At 42.0% G+C, this 10,692-nt stretch overlaps 2 protein-coding genes across 2 annotated transcripts in view; both read left to right on the plus strand.

Annotated features, from left to right (window-relative positions):
• Positions 1-7,218, plus strand: part of SARC_08209 (hypothetical protein) — a 7,715-nt gene extending 497 nt beyond the window's left edge. Inside the window, exons 2-9 of the mRNA XM_014297824.1 lie at positions 713-1,081; positions 1,842-1,974; positions 2,234-2,422; positions 3,504-3,841; positions 4,107-4,391; positions 5,111-5,549; positions 5,841-6,031; positions 6,624-7,218. Of these exons, the coding sequence (XP_014153299.1) occupies positions 713-1,081; positions 1,842-1,974; positions 2,234-2,422; positions 3,504-3,841; positions 4,107-4,391; positions 5,111-5,549; positions 5,841-6,031; positions 6,624-6,719 (2,040 nt within the window). The 3' untranslated portion in view covers positions 6,720-7,218. The remainder of the gene's footprint in view (positions 1-712; positions 1,082-1,841; positions 1,975-2,233; positions 2,423-3,503; positions 3,842-4,106; positions 4,392-5,110; positions 5,550-5,840; positions 6,032-6,623) is intronic.
• A 1,161-nt stretch (positions 7,219-8,379) lies between these two features.
• On the plus strand, positions 8,380-10,260 carry SARC_08210 (hsp70-like protein; the record flags this gene model as incomplete). The annotated part of the gene is made up of 2 exons (XM_014297825.1): positions 8,380-8,835; positions 8,893-10,260. The coding sequence occupies 2 exons, from the start codon at positions 8,380-8,382 to the stop codon at positions 10,258-10,260; spliced, it is 1,824 nt and encodes a 607-aa protein (XP_014153300.1).
• Between the last annotated feature and the right edge of the window lie 432 nt (positions 10,261-10,692).

The raw sequence follows: 10,692 nt of genomic DNA on the forward strand, positions 1-10,692 counted from the left end.
AAAATATATATACGTGTGTGGGTGTCTATCTCTATGTCTGTGCAACATGTATTATATATATGTATATGTACATATGTGTGTGTGCGTGTGTGTATATGTATATATATATCTGTTTCCTAGCTTTCGTGTCTTCCTGTTTCCTTGTAGTGGAAACGAATTGCGAATATATATATATATATATATATATACGTATATATATGTGTGTGTGTTTATGTCTGTGTTTGCATTATGTATTATGTATTATGTATATACGTATATATATATATATATATATATAATATATATATACTAATGCTTATTTGTGTGTGTATGTATGTATGTTTGTTGTGTATGCATATATCTGCGTGTGTATGTATATATATATATTCATTTTGTTCGTTTGATTGTTTATTTATTTGCACGTATGTGTGTCTGTGTCAGTGTATGTGTGAGTTTATTAGTATAAGTATATTTTATATGTGTATGTAGCTATGTATATATATCTGTATATATATATATATATATGTACGTGTGTGTGTGTGTGTGTTTGCATGTGTCTATATATATATATATTTATATATTTTTATATATTTGTAATATTTCTATATATATCTGTATGATATGTATAATGTATAGTTCTAGGTATATGTACATCTGTATGTGTATGTATAGCTCTTAGTATATATGTTATATAATCTCTGATCATGATTTAATGTGTACCGCACCCTCACAGGACGATGAACTATCGAAACTAAATCTCTCAAAAGACAAGCAGAAAGTTTTAGATAAGTTCACAGGGAAAAAGAAAAGTAATTTCGAAGCCGAGGTGATCTCCGGTGAACAGTTGCAGTCCAGTACCAGTTCGCCAACCTCAGAATCCGAGTCTGAATCAATCCCCTTACTAAGCGTGGACGATGTCATAGACTACGTAGAACAACAGACACCCGAATTCCAGCTGTACCTGGATGGAGCGCACTATGAAGGGGATAGGAAGAGTGTGACGAGTATCTTAAACTTCTTGAAGAAGCAGCAGTTGCTTGCAGTCGGTGAGGTGACTTCTGGCTCTGAGTCTGGCTTCGAGGAGATCGCCTGGACTCCTGTAGTATGTCCAAGTCGTGTTTGCGGCTGTCCAAACACTCCTCACAACATATATTGTATACTGTACTACAACATATTATATATTGTACTACAACATATATAATGTATTACAACATACTTATTCTGGACGCGTGCTGTATGTGTACGTTGATTATAGTGCCCCTGTAGATAATCTGTTCATCAAAGTGTAATGCACTGTGGCACTATCATCTTTTTATTTTGTTTTTTGAATGCTGCTACTGTTGTGTCGCTATTGCGTTCTGATCAGAACTATCCTTCCATCGCCCCTCTGTACTATGTTTTCCTTCCAATTGTCTTTTGTCATCTCATGAAATTATTTGGTGATTTTTTTTATGATGTTTCTCTCATCGCCTATTTTTTGGCCTACTTTTATTTCAAGCTAGGCCGCTTCGTACTGTTTTCTTTCCTTTCTACACCCTCTGGAATTTTTGAAATGTTATATAAATCATCTGGAATGTTATATAAATCATCTGGAATATTATATAAATCATCTGGAATGTTATATAAATCATCTGGAATATTATATAAATCATCTGGAATGTTATATAAGTCATCTGGAATGTTATATAAATCATCTGGAGTGTTATATAAATCATCTGGAATGTAATATAATTCACTTCGCCTGCCGTTTCCTGCTGCTTCAGTGTGACCTTATCTCCCAATGGATTACACTGGGCACGTCTAGGACATGTTTCTCCTCTTTAGGTACACTAAATGCCGCTTCCTCTCGTTTTTGTTTATAGACGATCAAAGAGAATGTGCGCGCGAATAACAAAAATTTTGTGAAGTTCCTTGTGACCGAGGGATACGAGGGCGATCCCAAGGATTTGAAGTCTGTCACCGAGTTCTTCCGACGCTCCAATCTGATGGAGTCAAGTATGTCACAGATCACAACAGAAAGAAACATGGTCTCTTCGGTTTGTATTGATGGATGTGTTTCTTGGCACCTGGACTTATTAAACGCTACACTGACTGCCGGGAGTGGTTTTCATAACCAGCTTCTCAGTACGGTGTGGTAGATTATGGTCGCCACAAAGAGCTTAAACGTTAGGTATTCAAGTATTTCTAGTTTCTTGATTGATTTTATATATAGCCCAATTCTGTCTGATGGTGATGGCTGAATCAATACCTACAGCCGTTGACGATCAAGACGTGTTCACCGAGTCGTACGTGCGTCAGTTAATTGAGGAGAAGAACAAGGACCTGACTGATTTTCTCAGCAAGAAGGGGTACAAGGGCCAAATCCGGCACTCCAATCGAGTGGTTGAATTCATGCGCTCCAAGCAACTGATTGTCCCCAGCGATGACGAGCACGAGGAGCCCAGTACGTGAATTGGATATTACAATGACTGTATAGTCTGTATATACAGATATGTGTGGATAAATATTTATGTATATATCTGCTTGTATTTGTCTGCTTTTGTGCGTGTGTGTTTGTGTGTGTATCTATTAAATTTATAGATATATACTATATATATATATATGTAAGTCTGTGTCTGTGTCTCTGTGTGATTAGACGGATACCCGTTTATGTCTGTAGGCTTCGATAACTTGAATCGCCCAAAGTGCCGTGCACAAAGCCACATACTTGACCTGACCGGCATGCCGATATACATGCTCTCTCTCTCCATCCATACATGTCTATCACGCACTTAATTGAACTATTCTCTCTCTCTCTCTCTCTCTCCATCCATCCATACATGTCTATCACGCACTTAATTGAACTATCCATCAAGTAGCTCGTGATCTTCGTATCTCAAGCGATGTCCCCTACGCAGCACCGCCTGTGATAATGTAGATAGACATGTACGAGCAAGTAAAGTTTTTGTTAACAGATCGCACCCCTTGTTTTTTTAGACGATCTTACACCACTCAATATATTGCGATGAGTTTGTGTGTCCGCATATATGCCCCAGTTTATCGCCAAGCCATCAGGCAACCCCGACGTCTTGGTCTAATAAAATGTGTTCATTCATATATGTCACCCACTATGCAGAACGCTGTGCACAACTCTCCCGAAGTACACACTCTTTATTTATTTATATCCATGTGTATGTATCACTAACTAGTATGCTAATACTTCATGAGCACTCGTATATATATATATATACCACTAACTAGTAAGGTATGCACCGTAGACACTCGTGTATACACACCACTTACTAGTGTACATATGCAATATAGGCACGTACATACGTGCACCAATTATCAGTATACTATGTAGAGTAGACACTCACATATATACACTACTAATCCGTATACTGTTCTGCATAGACACTTTACTAACCTGTATGCTATGCAGTATAGGCACTCGCATATATACACCACTATTCATTATACTACACATTAAAGGAAATAGACGCTCGGTCGTATGCACAACTAACTAGTACATCCTTCACGCACAGACGCTTCCGACATTGCTATTTCCGAGGAGCAGGCTAAGAAGCAGGCTGATTACCTCATATCGACCAATGAACTCCTGGACTATATGGGCGACCCCGATTTCAAGGCCTATCTCAAAGAAGAGCTTGACTTCGAGGGTGATGTGGAGAGCTTTGATGAAGTGGCCGAATTTTTGGACCAAGAGCATGGTGCATTGGTAATGTCTACTAGTATAGGGGAAGTCGAGGAAGCACAGTATGAACCCGAGTCCGACCCGGAAAACCCTATTTTGGGGGGCATTGATCCGAAGACTTTCTTCGAGGATAAGCATGACATGTGGAAGGACGAATTCCCTGCGGTGGTATGACTTACTACTAATCATGTGTTAGTTGATGTATATATGTATAGGTCATGTGTAGTTGATGTATATATGTATAGGTATGGTCGTTTTCACGTACATTCTTTTATATATATATGTGTGTGTGAGTGTGTAAATCGATTCTAACATGTAATGTTTTACCTTACCCTTCCGACAAGGCTTCAAAGCGTAGTCCACCTATCTAGAACCCCGATATGGATATATATAGTAATGGCCGCAAGTGCCACCTTCTCCCATCCTCACACAGTGCCTTATCTGCCGCGCTGTTGGCGACCATATGACATTCGATTGCCCCGCGCCGACGCTCCAAGACTACCTCAAAAAGGATCACCGTGACATAGACTCGGACCATAGCTTGCCTACAGTGTTGGACGCCGCAGACTTAACTCGCCGTACACGCAGTAGTAGGTACATCAATGAACCACCCAGCGGTGTGTATATGGGAGGTGTTCCTAAGAGAGCCCCATATAAGATGTACCTCGATACGGCCGAGGAGTCGAACGCGGAATCTGAGACAGATTCGGAATGGGAGGTGTGTATTGAACGTCTGATCGTATCTGCGGTTGCGAGCTCGTGGGAGTGGTTACCGAAGTGTGTTGTATCTCTTTTAACCCACAACTGCTTTTGCTCTGATATTAGCTGAGTACGTTTATCTGATTGTCATCAGTACGCCGCTGTATGTTCATACATACGAAGCAAACACATGCGTCAAATGAATAACGTTCATTGGCAAGCAATATTCGTGTATATTGTTTGTATTTTTATTTATTAATAAGGACATGTATTTATATGCATATCTGTATTTGTAATTTTTTAAACTATACTAGCATATATATCTGTATTTGGATATCTGTGTCTATATACGTATTTATATATATATATATATCCTTATGTATGGAATTGTGTGTATTTTTTTCGTACGTGTACTTCGCATACATTGCCTGTGTATCTGAATATACCTTTTAATTCTTCATAATTCCGCACATTAATGTATCATACGCATCCATGTGTGTGTGCAAACTTGCACACAGCTGGGCAAATAAATATGTAGTTCGTGTATTCATACGTGACCCTATACTGCCTACCCACTCATTAACGTATCTATCTGCCATTTTGTGTTTTTCTCCACGGGTAGTACATGTTTATATCTGTTCGATCTGTTCGATCATGATCATAATCTCTCAGACAGCACAATATAGTGAAATTATATTCACAAAATAATGAATATATATTATATCTTAAACACCACAGAAAATGACTAGCCCCGACTACTTCGTTGGTGACGACAAAGGCAACAACTCTTCCTCCGACTACACAGTCTCCGAGTCAGAAGACGACAGTATAGAGATCGGCGAGCAGGACTTCGAGTATCTGAGCAGCAGTGATAGTGACAGCGGGTCTGTGAAGTCAAGCAAGAAGGTGACCAAGGAAGAGAGTGCAGCAGATGTCACAGCGGCGGCTGAAGCTACAGCTACGGTTACAGACACACCCGAGCCCGTGCAAGCAGACGCGTACGCGGAGAACCAGGAGGATGTTGCACAGCAGGCTGCCAGTGAGCAGTTGGAAAGTTCGGTACAACTGGAAGGGGACTCGGGTGCGGACAGTGAGGATGCCAATGGTGTCGCCCCGGGCGCTGGGCCGGGCTCGCGGAATGCGAAGGATGCGAAGGATGAACGGGGATGGGGTGCGGGTACGATCTTGATTTTTGTGTCAATATGTGTTTAATTACAGCGTGTGTGTGTATGTTTATATATATATGTGTATGTGTGTGCGGGAAAGTGTTGAAAAGCGGAAATGAAATTTGCCGGTGTCTAGTATTTGCGTCAGATATCAAGTCAAAAAGCGCCCGAGTATATTGTGGCACTCCAAGGAAGTATGCGTGTAGCTTTACTCATCCAACCACCCAAAAACATGGATATCTTTCTATAGTTCGGCTATGATCTGATTCTTCTAACACCCCCACTGTCATCTTTGCAAGCAGAGGTGCCGGTCAGCACTGATGATGACGCGTATTCTGCCTGGGAAGAAAGCATGGATGAGAAGGAAGCGCGTAATCGCCTGCAGTTTGCCACCATGCAGAGGGACGAGTTTATCAAATACTTTAACTGGCTGGAGCAAGGCGGAGACGTGACACAGATCATCAATCCCAGTGTGAAGCGACACTACCTGAAGGTTAGTGAAGGCAATGCTACATTCGTGGTTTGTGTGCATGATGGTTTAAGTAGGGATCTCAGGACCTACGTGTCTATCTACGAGCTATGTGATTGGCAAGGTGTGCGACCCACAATGTCAGTCGCTGTGTAAGGAAGCATTTCTTCTTGGAGTTGCGTCTGTAGACTCGTGCAGCTCTATTACACACGGTTCTTCAGTAGATAAGTACATATCTACCGTGTATGCTAGAATTAGCGATGCTGTATCCCTGTCCCTTCACCACTATTCACGGCAGTCGGTAAGTAGTATGTCCCAAGAAATTCATGTGTACAACTGTGTATGTGTGCTAGTGCGTCGGATATGTTGGTATGAATCATTCAATTGCAGACTGTTAACTGTGTTACTTCCAACAATGCTCGCCTATTCCGAGCATTGCGTCCAGAACCGCGTGGGAAGGTTGTGTGTTTTTTACGATGTTAGTTTACTACCCTAAATACCTTTTACGGCATCATCGGTCATCATATTATACCCTCTCTATTCACTGCAGTAGCGCCCAATCAATTCGAATAACTGACATCTTCTTGAAACACCCCTTTTCCGTGTTGTTACGCAGAGTCTACGAATGACTGGTGAGGTGCCTATGCGCAAGAAACCCACAGCCAACATAGACGAAAGAAAGCGAGCCATGGCAGCCTCCTTCGATCTTTAACACGCACCCGCTGTGTTGAAAGACATACACCCCCGCGTTGCAAAGAAGGTGTCACGTTTTGCTGGCTATTGACACAGCCACGTATGGTGCTCAAGTGAAACATATACATGCTTAGCTGAGAGTGGCTTATGTATATTACTTCAAGCTATGAGTGCAGCGACTCAAAGAATCTAGCCTTTTTGCAAGGTTCGAGTTTTTGAAAGCAGGCGCATCGGTGGAGGACCACAGAGGATGCTCCCTTTGTATCCTACGCTGCGGCCACGTGGACAAAAGTAAGAGCAGAGGTGTAGTGCATATAATATGTTGAATTCCAAATAAAGGTGTGAAGCGACTATAACGATAATAGTAGGATCAATACTGCAGGTGTGAGAAGAATGAATATATGGTACACATACGAACTTTTGAGGGCACTCGCGACGTCCCATGTATGCTATGTTGGAGAAATGTGAGAGTCGACGTGAAGCGTACTGGTCGCTGTAAAGTCCGCTCTAATTCAAAGGTTACGATGAATACTGTATGTGCTGTTGGTTTCCAGGCGTCAGCCAACCTCGGATGTGATGTTATGAGTCTGTATGGTGGTAAATAACTGAGGACAATATTAGTGCTGAGACAAACGTGAGCCGTCTTTGCGTCACGCAATGGACAGCAGCATCGTTGACCAAGATCTAAAACTACATATCATAGGTCCCATTGCGGTTCAGTGGTATGGCATACGTTTCGTATGTAACGCATAATTCACACACAGACAAACTGTCAACCTTAACAACAGGAAAGGTATTGCCACTACATAATCTTCTGGAATACGTCAGACAGACACGTGTTGACACTGATACCAGTTGAAATTTTCGTGATTTTTGTAAACAAAATCATAGCTTCCTAAAAAAAGTAAAAAGGCTAAAAAGACAAAACCAGTTTGGTACATAAATATTCATAGGACTTTCAAAAAAGAAATAGGTCACTTTTTCCCGAATAATGACATAATTATCGGGAATATTCTCCGGGAACAGCAGAACATTCAACATATTTAGTCCTGTTTTTGTTTTTATTTTATTTTTTGTAATTTTGTTTTTTAAAAATAATAATTTAAAAATATATATATAAGTGAAGTCACTGAACAGTGAACACTAAACAGTCAGGCAAGTGGGAGGATTCGAGAATCTGTCCTAGATTCCAAAGTTTAAAAAAAGAAAAAAAAGCAAAATGTGCCTTCTTCTGGAAACAGAAGCTCTCAGAGCTGAATATTAGAGAGAGCCTGTAGTGCGTGAACACTGAACACTCAGAAGTCAGAACAGTGAAAGGAGTGGAGGGACACTCAGAAGTCAGAACAGTGAAGGAGTGGAGGGCCACTCAGAAGTCAGAACACTGAGAACAGCGAGAAAAAACGAGAGAAAAGCCACAGGTGACTATTTCGAGAAACGACAAGAATTTTTGGTTGGTAGTTCCTGAGAGTTCCGGAAATAACTTAAAAATCCGAAGACACAACAGTTGCACTCCGCAGAATACCACACCCTACAAATAGCAGATATTTATTGCCTAAGGTTGCATTCATACATTAACAACCCAAATATAACATATACATATCAACAACTATACTAATAAGTATGCCAGGACAAACTAACAACTCTCCAGTAATTGGAATCGATCTCGGTACCACTTACTCATGCGTTGGTGTATCCAGCACGGCAAGGTTGAGATCATCGCCAATGATCAAGGCAACCGAACAACGCCCTCGTACGTTGCTTTCACAGACTCTGAGCGATTATTAGGAGACGCAGCTAAAAATCAGATCGCTCTTAACCCGCACAACACCGTGTTCGATGCTAAGCGTCTGATAGGCCGAAAGTTCAATGACAAAGAAGTGCAGGCCGATATGAAGCACTTCTCATTCGAAGTTGTGGAACAAAATAAGAAACCAGCTGTACAAGTAGAGTACATGGCTGAAAAGAAGATATTCTTACCTGAGGAGATATCGTCTATGGTGCTGACCAAAATGAAGAAAACGGCAGAGGCCTATTTGGGAACCAAAGTGACAGACGCCGTGATCACGGTGCCAGCATATTTCAATGATTCCCAAAGGCAGAGTACAAAGGATGCTGGGGCTATCGCTGGTCTAAATGTGCTACGTATAATCAACGAGCCCACAGCCGCTGCGATTGCGTACGGTCTGGACTAGAAGGCCGCCAACGATGGCGAGAAGAAGATCCTAATTTTCGATCTTGGTGGAGGCACATTTGACGTTAGTATACTCACCCTGGATCAAGGCATATTCGAGGTCAAGGCTACCGCTGGCGACACACACTTGGGAGGCGAGGATTTTGACAACCGTATGGTTGCCCATTTCGCGAAGGAGCTCCAGCGTAAAAACAAGAAGGATCTGACTACAAACGCAAGGGCGATGCGTAGATTGCGAACGGCATGCGAGAAGGCTAAACGTACGTTGTCGTCTTCTGCGCAGGCCAATGTAGAAATCGATTCTCTTTTCGAGGGTGCCGATTTCTACACTAGCATCACTCGAGCTCGATTTGAGGAAATGTGTGTTGATCTTTTCCGCGGCACACTAGAACCAGTGAAGAAAGCTTTACGAGATGCGAAAATGGACAAGTCGAGTATCGATGAGATTGTGCTGGTAGGTGGTTCTACTCGTATTCCAAAGATTCAGAAGTTACTTTCTGAGTACTTCAATGGTAAAGAGCTGAACAAGAGCATCAATGTGGATGAAGCAGTCGCGTACGGCGCCGCAGTTCAGGGTGCCATTCTCCGGGGTGACACGCACAGCTCAGTCTCAGATCTTCTGCTTTTGGATGTCGCTCCGTTGTCTATGGGTATTGAGACCGCCGGTGGTGTGATGATCTCGCTGATAAAGCGCAACACCACCATTCCCACGAAGCAAACACAGACCTTCTCCACTTATGCTGACAATCAGCCAGCTGTGTCCATTCAAGTGTACGAGGGTGAGCGAGCCATGACGAAAGACAACCACAAGCTGGGCGCCTTTGATCTTGTCGGCATTGCCCCTGCTCCCAGAGGCACACCCCAGATCGAAGTTACCTTTGATATCGATGCGAATGGTATACTCAACGTGTCCGCCCAATATAAGGCCTCTGGTAAGTCGGAGAAGATCACAGTGACGAACGATGCGGGTCGCTTGAATCAGACTGATATCGATCAGATGCTTGCGGATGCCGAAAAGTTTGCAGCACAAGATGAGGTGCAGCGGCAAAAGGTCGCGGCTAAGAATGAATTGGAAGGGTATGCGTTCCAGGTTAAAAACTCGGTGGAGAATGATCACAAAGACAAGATTTCTGAGAGCGACCGCCAGAGTGTGATCCAGAAGGCAGATGAAGTTATCAGCTGGCTGGACCACAATCAGACCGCAGAAAAAGACGAGTTTGAGCATCAGAAGAAAGAATTGGAGGCTGTGGTGAACCCTATTATGACTAGTGTATACAAACAGGCCGGTGCAGGTGGTGTCGGTTGTATGCCTGGGGGATGTGGCACAGGAAACCCAACCTCTGAACCCACAGTGGAAGAGGTCGACTAAGATTATTCGGTCTATATGCAGATCTGCCTTTGAATTATTAATGACTACCTTGCAGTTTTCTTGTGCACTCGTACACTGCACTACCACTAAGTGATTTCAATTGTTGTCCTATAAAACAACCCAAGAATTACGACAAAAAAATTTTAAACTAGAAATAAAACAAATCTAAACAGAATTCAAGTGTGTGCAATTCCAAAATATAATGCGATTAAGTTTAGCCAAGAGTCGTTTAATTCGAGATGCTCTTTCGGTATATCCCTGAAATGTTTGTGATTACTGTTACTATCTTGGTGAACTTGAGAAAACGTTGTGTTAACTTGAGATGTGTGTAGCACATTTAAATTTCGAGTGAAACATCATGAACTTTTTGCAAGCCTGTTTCTTATCATACATAAATATTATTAGATAATACTACATTTTATCATACATGGT

The sequence above is a fragment of the Sphaeroforma arctica genome, assembly GCF_001186125.1.
Source record: "Sphaeroforma arctica JP610 unplaced genomic scaffold supercont1.717, whole genome shotgun sequence".
Taxonomy (NCBI): domain Eukaryota; class Ichthyosporea; order Ichthyophonida; genus Sphaeroforma; species Sphaeroforma arctica.